This window comes from Boleophthalmus pectinirostris, unplaced genomic scaffold (assembly GCF_026225935.1).
Source record: "Boleophthalmus pectinirostris isolate CB_2022bp ecotype Guang Dong unplaced genomic scaffold, ASM2622593v1 HiC_scaffold_3, whole genome shotgun sequence".
NCBI classification, from domain to species: domain Eukaryota; kingdom Metazoa; phylum Chordata; class Actinopteri; order Gobiiformes; family Gobiidae; genus Boleophthalmus; species Boleophthalmus pectinirostris.
In genome coordinates, this window is record NW_026571299.1 from 23,837,788 (window position 1) to 23,850,849 (window position 13,062).

The following is a 13,062-nucleotide window of genomic DNA, read 5'->3' on the forward strand; positions in this document are numbered from 1 at the left end:
TGAGTGGTAACTGGATTACAGTTACTTTGCTGAAATAAATTGATTACATGGCAGTTTTTTCCTGTTTTCACATTTTGTGCTACATCTCATTTATTTATTTTTATTTCGGTAATTCCACTCATTGCCAGAAACCCACAGAGAACGCAGAACACAATAAGAGCGATGTAAATTTAATGTTGGCGGCGTCAGTCACACAAGGAACGAGGTCGAAGAGCCAGTAGAACAGAACCAGCGGTGCACAGGTAAAAACGCATTTGTGTCTTGGAGACAGACCGCGATTCCTCCTGTGAGCCTCTAAACCAGAACTAACACCAAGACTAAAACCAGAACTAACCCAGTCCAGGATTAAACTAGGACTAAACCAGGTCTAAACCTAAACCAGGTCTAAACCAGGTCTAAACCAGCACTAAAACCAGGACTAAAACTAGAACTAAAACCAGGACTAAACCAGGACTAAAACCAGTGATCTCATGTAGAAAGCATTTCTCTATCAATAATATTTTTAATATGGTTAAGGAAAGACTGGACTTTTTATTGTCTTTAAGCAGACAAAACGTTTTATGTTAAGATTTCCTCGTCTTTGCTACTTTACAGCAAACAGTTTCTTATTCATGGAGACTTGGGCTCAACAGCCAAATTGAAGAGAACAGACATGAATTTTCAGGATGTGGTTGCTACATTCATGTAGTTTTAAAAAGCATGACAATATCAAGTAATCCAAAGTATTCAGATTACATTACTCACTTTAAGCAATTTTATAGATTATGTTACAAACTACATTTTGGGGCATGTAATCTGTAATCTGTAGGGGAATACATTTTAAAAGTAACCTTCCCAACACTGTAATCGTAGTACAATAAAAATAATAAGGCATAGTAAAATAGTACTTTAATCTCCTTGCATTCATGTATATTGCAGTACTTCTCAATCTGTGGGAATTGCATTTGGTGGTATGAGAACATCTCTTCTGTTCTCGTGCTCAACTGATAAAGAGTCTATTTTTTCCACGGTTTTTCCCTTCTTTGGGTACTGCTTGGTCACAACAGCTGTGCTAATGTTGTTGTGTTATTTTAGACCTGCTTTAGGCCTAGAATAGACCTACAATAGCACATTTAAAGACCTGGTTTAGTTCTGGAGGTGCCCGGAGAGCTGTATTAGGCAGAACTTGCTGTGATGCCGAATTGCCAGCACTTTTATTAGATCTGTTTAATAAGTCCAACGTGCTCCTTCTTGTTTTATGATGTCCAAAACACTATGGAAATGTGTAACACTGGTATATTTATGTATTTTAGTAGATTTTGTTTAGACAAAAGATGCACCGATCAGCACCGATACTGTAAAATATGTTGGATCGGGTATTGGTTACATGATATCGCTTCATTTGATATGCTGGTTGGGCCTTTAGTTGGATGTAATAAAACTATTCACAGGCTGATTTTGTCCATCTCATAAGGTTTTGAACTCTGAAGCTCTTCACTAGGGATGTGAAGGATAAATAACAGTTACATAACACAATTGGAAGTCTTGTGCAATAAGTGAACTAAGTGTTTTAAGGAAGTAAATGTCATTTTCTGTCCCTGCTCTGGTATCGGTTTATATCGGGTAATAGCAGATACGTAAGTCAGAGTATCTAAAAAAGCTAAATCCATACATCCCGAATTTCCACAAGACTATTGAGTATACAGTATAAGTGGAGTTAAAGGTTGTATGATTTTTTTTTTGTTTTGTTTCAAATTGTCAATGAAAGTTTAAAATACAATTACAGACATGCAGCAGCCTTGTAATTATGATGACCAAAAAAATAAAAAGAATGAAAATCTATCAACTGTGGACATAGTGAGGCCAGATAAACATCAGCCAATAGATAGTTAGGCTCCCTCATTTTCTATTGGCTGTTAGGTTGTCAATCAAATTCCCTAGTGTAACTGACTCGCCAGCGTGCAGGGTTTACGTGGTTTATGCAGCGGTTCTTAGAAGCTTAGAAGCTCAAACTGCAGCTTCCTCGCATTTCGCACAAAGTTTGTTGCGATGGCGGACGAGAATCCACGACCAGTTTGCCGCAAAAGAAAGTCCGTTTATGAGGTCGCTGAAAGAAGAAGAGAAGGGGAAAAGGAGCAAAGCCAAACTGAGGTGATTCTTGGAGATTTCTTCCAGCAATTGCACGAGTGAAACAGACAAAGGGTCTAAAAACTGATGCATCAGTTGCTAAATTACTTCTAGACAGGTCACTTCAACAGTAATTCTGAATACGCACTGGCTGTCAACAAGTGTGATTTCTAGAGTAAGGAGGCGGGAGGAGGCGTTTCTACTGAGGGAGCTGTGGAGGAGGAAGGTGGTGTCACGCATGCACATGGACTGTCGCTGTACTTCTCTTCCCTTAAAAAATCCTCTGTACAACCTTTAATGTGATTAATTGAGATTCAGGAGCTGGACCAAGCCTCAACCACAGCTTATCTCAACCACACCTTCAATTACCCACAAGCCTATTTATACAGCCGATCCGAGCAACACCGTCTGTGTCAGCTCTCTCAGCCTCGTGTCTCTCATCCATCCTTCAGCCCGAAGACATCATCTTTAAGGAGAGGGGGGTTCCGAATCAGCTGGATGATCATTTTGGACTGGAAATCTTTATCACATTCCATTGTTGTGGCATGGCCCTTGCTAGTGAATCTATCTATACCTATATGTATATATGGTATAAATATATATAGTAAAATGGTAGATAATTAGGTATTTATCAGTGTAATGCAGACCTGGGCATTGTCCAGCTCCCGGGCGACTGTGACTGGCCTGTTTAAGCTCATTTGGAATTACAAAACAAACATATTTTATCTTTTGACCTCATGCATGGACTAAAGCTGCATTGCTTTTATTTCAGAGATGTTTTTTTTGTTCAGCAACCTCACTTTTTCATTGCTTAGTCACAACATAAACTCTTACCAGTCTGAGCAGCGCATCAGAACTAGGGATGGGCATGATTAGTCGATTAATCGATAAGTGATCATTAAGAATTTCATCCATTACGTTCATTTTAATCGACAAACCGAATGTAGGTCGCTGTGCGTAATGTGAGGTGACCAAACAGGGGTCCGTACATGTAGCTCTCTGCACTCAGAAGGAGTGAGACACAAACAGGCAGTTTGCAACATGCTGAAGCGTAAATGCGTATTTAACGATGACTTGTACAAGAAATTCCACACTTTCTGTTCCGGTCGGGACAAGTGGGAGGCCATGTGCACAGTGTATAAAGCAGGAACATATGTTTCGGTGTCCAGTGGGAAAAAGTTCACCAGGACACCAAAAACATGAAAAGGTTTTGCCAGGTGAGAGTAGCTCAATGTCGATGACGAGGCCCCACCTCCCACCCCCCGTACGGTGTCCTGGTTTTGACAAACGCAAATATGATCACACTAACCTGTATTCCACTGAGTCATGTCCTTTAATCCGACAGAAGTTGAACCGCATCAGCGCACAAGAGCTGTTTTTTTACCTTTGCTTAGTTTATGCAAATTAGCCATGCGGTTTAAGTTTCGTTTCTGTGAGAGTTTGCGCAAAGCCGCATTAAACACATTATAAGCTCAAACGGGCTGATGTGGCTCTAGAGTGGTTATGTTTATATGTGGTAAAGTTGAATTTATTTATGCAGAACAGTAGTGCAGATATAATAGTTATTATACATTTTAATATAAAAAACATTAATGATTAATTGATATTCGATCCGTTAATTCTCCCGACGATCGATTAAGAAAATTTAATCGAATGCCCATCCCTAATCAGAACAATGATATTTATGCTTTTTAAAAATAAATAAATTCATATTATGCAGGATTGAGTTAAGTATTTTGGCCGGGCCCTTAACAATATTCATAAATATAATAAAAATAACTGTTCACCCCTGATCTGATATGTGTTATCAATGTTGTAAGTGACCACCTTTATAAAAACAAGCTTCCTGAAATATATATAGTCAGAATGTTTGACAATAAAATATAAATTATAGAAGATAAATCATAGACAGTATAAAGAAGTGGTTTAAGTGAGTGTGAAGTCGCCCATAGTGTTCAATTCCAGTCAAATGATTTGTGGCTGGCAGTTATCATAGTAACCACAGTCAGTCCAGAGAGAGGCTGTTCCTGCCCACACCGTTGGTACTGTCAATCAAACCTGTTGCTAACAAAAAAAAAATCTGCCTGATTTGTCTGTTATTAATGTTCACATCTTGATTTAGGCAGAAAATAGTGAAATAAAAACCCCAGAATCACGTAAAGTGAGTTAATACAAACACCAAAGGGACCACAATCCGTGTATCATTCCTTCATTCATTTTTCAAAATAAAACCAAAAATAAGAAAAAGAAAAAAAAAACAATTTTCTTTATTATTTATTTCTAAAACCAAAAGGGAAAAAAAATAAAAATAAAAAACGCATAACGATTCATTTTTTCAGTTTTCAATTTTGTGTTTAAATGAATAAATGAAAAAACGGATAACGGACGTTTCCTGTTTCCATGACTTAAACTGCAATGCCGGACTGAACCAGGACTGAACCAGGTCTAAACCAGATCTAAACCAGGTCTAAACCAGGTCTAAACTAGGACTGAACCAGGACTGAACCAGGTCTAAACCAGATCTAAACCAGGTCTAAACTAGGACTGAACCAGGACTGAACCAGGTCTAAACCAGCACTAAACCAGGACTAAACAAGGACTAAACCAGGACTACACCAGAACTAAAGCAGGTCTAACCCAGGACTAAAACAGGACTAAACCAGAACTACACCAGGACTAAACCAGCACTAAACCAGGACTAAACAAGGACTAAACCAGGACTAAAGCAGGTCTAACCCAGGACTAAAACAGGACTAAACCAGAACTACACCAGGACTACACCAGGACTAAACCAGCACTAAACCAGGACTAAACCAGGACTGAACCAGGACTGAACCAGGTCTAAAACCAGGTCTAAACCAGGACTAAACCAGGACTGAACCAGAACTAAACTAGGACTAAAACAGAACTAAACCAGAACTAAAACCAGGTCTAAACCAGGTTTAAACCAGGTTTAAACCAGGACTAAACCAGGACTAAACAAGGACTAAATCAGGTCTAAACCAGGTCTAAACCAGCACTAAACCAGGACTAAACAAGGACTAAACCAGGACTAAACCAGAACTAAACTAGGACTAAACCAGAACTAAACCAGGTCTAAACCAGGACTAAACCAGAACTAAACAAGGACTAAATCAGGTCTAAACCAGGTCTAAACCAGGACTAAACCAGGACTAAAGCAGGTCTAAACCAGGACTAAAACAGGACTAAACCAGAACTACACCAGGACTAAACCAGGTCTAATCTTGGACTAATCTTGGACTTGAGAGAGAGAGATGGAACCCCGAGCCCATGGAGCAAGGTGTCCTGACACTCAGTCCTGGTTCAGTTTTGGTGTAGTCCTAGTTTAGTCCGTATGCGGCACAAAAGGCACAGAAACGGGAAAAAGGCTCTTATCCTTTTTTTCCATTATTCATTTAAACACAAAATCAAAAACTGAAAAAAACAAATCCTTACCCATTATTTTTATTTTTTTATTTTGGTTTTGGAGATTAATAATAAAGAAAATAGTTGTTTTTTCGTTTTATTATGAAAATTTAATGAAAGAATGAAGACATGGATTGACTATGGTTTGTAATAGAAAGTGAATTGCAGTCAGAGTTGATGGAGCTTGACACACGTCCATGCTCACTTCCTATTTGGAACGTGGCAGTCAGCAGGTTGTGTCTATGATTTGTTCAAAACGCTGTCCAAAATATTTCAAAGATTCAACATTTCACCCAAACTCCTTTGTTAAGTCTTTTTCATGGTTCCAGACAGTGACATGAGGCAGTGCGGCTGTGGATCAGTGTTTACATTCAGACTGTGTTGGCATACGTACCCGTTTTTGGTCATTTAGCAGCTTCTCGGGTTGGTTTTGGTCCAGCTGTGTGTTCAGTGAGGACGAGCACAGCCAGCGGTGGACACAGAAAGCACAGTTAACACATGCAATGCAAAGGTTAATAACAGTGAATCAAATTAGTGATCACAGGTGATTTGTGCAGCTTCACAGACGCCAAGCAAGAGACTGGACTGTGCTTAAAGCCAAACGCAGCAGAGACAGATGACAGGGTGTGCAGTGACCACCAGCAAAAACAATCAAAATCTGGTGTTATAATGGAGACTTGTGCAGCTTTGTATTAAATACAACATACTGATAGTGCGAGAACCTGGCACACTTCAACTGATTTTGTATATTTAATCGACAGAGTTATGGTCCAACTGCAACTTCCACTTACCCAAGAGTTAAATCCACACGAGGAAAAAAAGATAAAAAACAACAACAACAAAAAAACCAAAAACATTTGTGCAACTAAAAACACTATTTGTTATAAAGTATATTCATTAATTATATACAACCCAGTCTGGATTTTAAAGCATTCTATATTTTTACAAGTGCACAAGTGATTATTATTTTTATTTACTTATTTATTTTAAAGTCATGAATATCTAATAAATAAAATAAAACCTTAGCAGTAATAAAAAAATACTAAAAAGTACTACTCCAACTACTATTACAACTACAACTGCAATTACTACTGCTATTACAAGTATAAGTACAACTATAACTACTACTATTACTACAACTACTACAACAACTACAACTGCAACTACTACTGCTACTACAACTACAACTACTATTACTACAACTACAACACCTACTACTACAACTACATCAACAACTATTACTACAACTACTACTACTGCTACTACTACTGCTACTACAGCTACAACTACTATTACTACAACAACTACTACATCTACAACAACTACTTCTACAACTACTACTACTGCTACAGCTACTGCTGCTACAAATACTACTCCAACTACTACTGCTACTGCTACTGCTACTCTTACTACCTACTACAACAAATACTGCAAGTACAATTACTACTACTACTACTACTACTACTACTACTATTACTACTACTACTGCTATTACTTCTTTACTTTTAGACCTGATATCTAGATTTTCTTATGTATTACTGTTTGCTTGTTGATTATCCATACAGCCCACCACAACAAAATATATATACACATTTAGAACTAGAAAAGCACTCAGAGAGCGCAGACCTCCGCCAAGGACTACCCCCATTTTTTATATAAATTGTGATAAAATCAGTCTTCTGGATCAGATCCGGATCAGCCTTTGGAATATGAAAGAGGATCCCATTGTCCATCCCTGAGTCAAATTTCATGGGGTTTGGTCAATAATTAACCGAGATATTGAGAAACAAAATTTTTGGCCCCATTTACCACAATGTTAACTAAAATTTCAAAGTGATCCAGAATCCAGGATTTCTTCCAAATCACCCCAAAATGAAATCGGTTCTTCCTTTTCACATTTCCAACAAATCCTGAAAATTTCATCAAAAAAACAAACAAACAAACAAACAAACAAACAGACAAACGCCGGCAAAAACATAACCTCCTTGGCGGAGGTAATAAGTGTATAACATAAATACACCAAATCACACCAATTAAATTCTGAAATTGTGCATTCTGATTTCTGCATGAAATTCTGCATTTATAAAGTTTTTTTTTTTAATTAAAAGTATGTTGTTGTTGTTGTTGTTGTGTTTGCTTAATTTATTTGTATTTGCTGTGTCACACTGTGTCAGTCACATGACCCAGAGTCTGAACTTGCTGCACCTGTTGTGACCTCTGACCTCATGGAAATCCAGTTCAGATGATCCTGCATGTCCCCCCCAAATGATTATAGAAGCAATAATTATGATAAAATGTTACTTGGCAAAATGAAGATTGAAGCCAACTTAGTAAAATGTTTGAAACCCTTAAAGAATATGATGCTTTTCGAGGGCATTTAGAATAAAACTATAAAATAAACAGATCATTCTTTTACATTGTGTTGACTGTAAACTGCAATACTGTTCTATAATGGCTTAGGAATAGAAAGAAGCATCATTTCCTGTTCAAATCTGTAGAACTAAAGGCCTTCAAAGTGATGTTTCACCATATCAAACAGCATATTTTTTATTTACTTCTCTATGTTGTTTAAAAATGGCACTTGGTAGAGTTGAATCCTACACATACGAACTAGACTAAAAATACTGAATAATTGGAAGTATGCGCAGAGCTGTAGGCGGGGATAGGGGGTAGGTGAAAACAGACATTTTCTCAAGCCTGAATGCAGGACAATAAAGAATTACTCAAACATGCATGAATCAATCTTTGCAAAACTAAAATTTCAAACTCGAATTTGATACTAAGGAACAGACTCAATACTGTACCACAATGATAATAAAAACACTCTTTACAATAGAATTTGATTTCCAACATTAAATGGTGTGAAGAATCCCTCAGTCATCCAGGTAGAATCCATGTCGAGGAGAAAATTCAGTTTGTCGACTGGAAAAAAGTTTGTTTGGTGGAAGGCGTTTTGCAGCTCATCCAAGCTGCTTCTTCAGTTCTGGTCAGAATGTTGGCGGACACTTCCCAATCCCTGCAGACAGATATAAGGAAGTGTCCACCAGCATCTGACCAAAACTGAAGAAGCAGCTTGGATGAGCTGCGAAACGTCTTCAACCAAACTAACTTTTTTCCAGTCGACAAACTGAATTCTCTCCTCAACATTAAAGGTTGTACGGAGGATTTTTTTGTTTTTGTTTCAAATTGTCAATGAAAGTTCGAAATAGAATTACAGAGATGCAGCAGCCTTGTAATTATGATGACCAAAAAAAAGAAAAAAAAGAATGAAAATCCATCAACTGTGGCCGTGGTGGGGGCAGATAAGCATCAGTCAATAGATAACAAGGCTACCTCTTTATCTATTGGCTGTCAGGTTGTCAATCAAACCTCCTATGTTTCTAGTGTAGCTGACTTGCCGACGCGCTGGGATTGCGTGGTTTATGTTAGCGGTTAATGTTTAGCGGTTCTTGGCATCTTTTTTGAACAATAGCTTCCTCTCAGTTTGCACAAATTTTGTTTTAATGGCAGACAAGAATTCCCGACCAGTTTGCCGCAAAAGAAAGTCCGTTTTTGACATCGCTGAACGAAGAAGAGAGGGGGAAAAGGAGCGAAGCGCAACATTTAAAAAAGGACAAACAGTCGCTGCATTTCTCTTTCCTTTGAAAATCTTCTATACAACTTTTAAATGGTAATACTTTCTTTTGTGGCCTTATATCTGTGTAATCCCTCAGTGGTCCAGGTAGGTTCTGTAGTGGTCTATGAGTGCTAGCTATTCAGGAAAGGTTAATTTTCTTTTTTCACACTAAGAGTTTGTCTTAATACTGACAGTTTGTTCTGCTCCCTGTTCTCTTCCTCAGAGTCTCGTGATGTTGCTGTGACATGTCACTCAGATGATTTAAATGGGTTTTGGCACTGCCTTCTTACCGGTGGAGGCAGGAAGACAGCGCCACCTGCAGTCCCACTTCCTCAGGACAGTATCCCAAGTATGTGAGAGTAAAAAAGCCCCTCATCCCAGGTTTACTCTCACACGCCTGGGAAACTCTTGGTCTGAAAAAAGATTGTACCGTATTTTTCGGCCAACAAGTCGCACTTTTTTCATAGTTTGGGTGTTTCGATTGACTTATACTCAGGTGCGATTTACATATTAAAATGTTCACACTGACAGCTGCAAGCGGTTCTAGTCTTGTGCGTGAGTATCTGCTGCTCCTGTTCCTCCTGTACCACTGTCACTTCACTCTACTGCACATGTCTCCTGCAGAAAGAGCCTCTGTTCTGTCTGTATCATGTCAGTCAATCGCACCATTGCTTCTGCACCACTGAACAATTTAACATTTAAGTGACTTCAATGACACCAAAAATATCCTGTCGAGATTCAGAAAGGCCGGAATAATGATGCTGAGTCTGACGACAGAGACACAGAAGCCAAGTTGTTCAGAAGTGACACTAAGGATGAAGAATTTAATGGATTTAGTGATTTGGAGTGAGATGGAGAGTTTGGTAAACTTGTTCTGTTCTGTTGTTTATGTTATAGTTTATCTGAAGAACTGTTCATATGTGACGTTAACAGTCTGTTGTTCTCTCTTCTATTGATATTACTAGAACTTGACTTTGAAGCTGAAATGTTGGTTCCTGGTCTCTGATTTTATAAAAAATCTCCCCCAAAAAGTGCGACTTATATTTTTTTTCTTCATTTTGCATTTTTTGGCTGGTGCAACTTATTCTCCGGAGCAACTTATAGTCCAAAAAATATGGTAATAAATTAAATATAAATTATCTGAAGACCAAATGAACCTGATTGGACTAAGGTTCATTTCTGTCCTGTGAATGGCACTTTTTTAGTATCGATACTTGCTCAATTGCGTATCCAGTTTCGATACTAGTTTTAGTATTGATTAGTTTGTGATTTTCAGTACTTGTAAGTGTCCGATCTTCAGGTTTGCGTTGGTTATAATGGGGCGTACAGTGCAGCGTGTTGACAGAGAGCGCTCCACATAGTTGGGTTATGTAAAAGGCCTGGCTAGAGCAGAGGAGGCTGGGGGCACGTTACATAATGACCCAGAGAGAAACCAGGCCAAAGCCATCTGTCAACACACTGTGGTTTACTGCACTGTACTGCCCAGAGACAAGAGGAAACTTTCTTAAATATAACGACTTTTCATGTTTTTCTCATTATGACTTGGTTTGGTTCGGTGGGAGAGTACCTGTGGTCAATATTTATCATAGTTTTACATCAGTAAGTGTGGAAAAAAGTCGAAAAGGAAAAGTACAGAAATACAGGAAGTAGCGCTGAGTTCTAAAACAGAATCCCTCTGCCTATGTCATCAACACGGAAAACTCCATTCAAATGTACGGACAATTTATTCAAAGGAGAAATTTTTGGGCGTCTGTGTTTAAATGTCGTTTCCACTTCACAAACCTGGGTATCTGGAGTTCTGTTTTGTTTCATTCACACATTTGACACACAGTTTCAAATATTTCGCTGTAATTCTGCTTTCAAACATAACACACTCTCTTCCACCTTGTGAAGGGCTCCACTGTGTTTTTAAAGTCCATACACCTTCACTAGAATCATTTGGATTTCAGCCTTGGAATAGGCAACCTCTACTGAACAAAAAGAAACTACCACTAAATGACATCACAAGGTGGAACAGAGCGTTTTGAGCTTTGGAGATGTAGACAGACTAATAATAAAAGGTTACTCAAACATGTGAATGAAACCAAACACAACTCTAGATATGGTTTCAGTGTAGTAAGAACATTATAGCATGACTAAAGTTCACAAGAGTCAATTTTGTGTACCGTATTTTTTGCACTTTGTTTTCAATGTTTGTGTGTTTCCTGTGACTTATACTCAGGTGCGACTTAGATATTAACATTTTTAGTGAGAAGCTCTAGTTTTGTGTATCAGTTTTCTGCGCATGTCTCCTGCAGAAAACGCCACTGTCCTGCTGCAAGTAGTGAAATATGCAGCAGAAAACGGTAATCGAGCAGCAGAAACAAAGTTTGGAGTGAGCGAGAAACTTGTCAGGGACTGGTGGAAAGTGGGGATGGAGAACACAGCCTCATGACAACCGGGCGGGTGCATCACGCAACTTTCAGTGATGACCGAAGTTGGGCAGAGTTACTCAGAAGTGACACAGAGGATGAAGAATTTTATGTATTCAATGGATTTAGTGATTGGGAGTGAGATGGAGAGTTTGGTAAACTTATGTTATGTTGTTTATAATATATGTATATGTTCATATGTGGCGTTAACATATTAACGCCTGTTCAGTCTGTTGTTCTCTGTTCTATTGTTATTACTAGGACTTGACTTTCAAGATGAAATGTTGGGTCTCTGATTTTACAAAATACATTTCCCCAAAAAGTACGACTTATAGTCCGGTGCGACTTATGTTTTTTTCATTATGCATTTTTTTAGCTGGTGCGACTTAAACTCCAGAGCGACTTGCAGTCCAAAAAATACAGTAATATAGGACATTTTAAATACATGAGTTATATTACATATTTAGCTTAATGAAACACTTTTTATTACACTCTTTACAGCTTAAATATTTTCTTTGTACAGCAAAATAACTAAAAGTCCACCTCTAGCACATAGACCAAAGACCATGATAAATAGTGACCTTTAAAAATGATCGTTCTGAATGATGTACTGAATGATAAGTGTTTTTTTTATCGTAACAGGCGTAAGTGCATTGGAAATGTTCAGAAATGTCCCTTAAACAGCTGCCACACCAAAGAACCACATGTGAAACGTCCCATCCGCAGCTGAGACGTGTCAGCGCAAACCTCAGACCACAGAGCCGTCTGACACCTGCCACATCCTACACAGAACCACACACGCACATGACACACACACACGCGACACACACAGCACACACGCAAAGAGAAGAAAGCAGCACCATGGTTTACTCAAATGGCAGTTCATCTTCCAGATGTCTACTGGTGGTTTTCAGAGTCTAAATGTGATGATGTCATTTTCACACATGGGTCAGAGGCAGATTTGCCTACTGACTACACTGTGCTTAAAGGTGCACTGTGTAACTTTATGGTTGGGGGCCCCTCACCTGCTTGTTTCTATGGAGATGTCATTGCTCTGCCTGGAAAGTTCCACAGTATGACATTAAACATTACTACATTACATTTATTCAATTACAGGTGGTTTTTTCCCTCAAGAACACCCAGAAAACACAGACATTCTGACTGTGAGTGTGGTCGTCTCTCCACAGATCTGACCTGTAACCTGGTCTGGTTTGGTCTTCATGAAGATAGAAAGGTTTAATGCCACACTGTGAAACATTCCAGACAATAACATCTCCATGGAGAAAAGCATTTGACGGAGCCTCCACCAGAAAAGTTACACAATGCAGCCTTGCACTAGCACTCACATCTCACAGCAAGAAGGTTCCGGGTTCAGTCCCCGGGTTGCCGGGCCTTTCTGTGTGGAGTTTGCATGTTCACTCCGTGTCTGGGTGGGTTTCCTCTGGACACTCTGATTTCCTAGCCTGATTCATCAGCTGGTTTCACTTCATAGAAACTGTCTGA

General features: G+C 38.8%; 1 protein-coding gene across 1 annotated transcript in view; it reads right to left on the reverse strand.

Annotated features, from left to right (window-relative positions):
• The window catches only part of LOC110158704 (inositol 1,4,5-trisphosphate receptor type 1-like), a 264,915-nt gene that overhangs the window by 114,025 nt on the left and 137,828 nt on the right, over positions 1-13,062 (reverse strand). Inside the window, 1 exon segment of the mRNA XM_055160081.1 lies at positions 5,927-5,971. Coding sequence (XP_055016056.1) covers positions 5,927-5,971 — 45 coding nt within the window.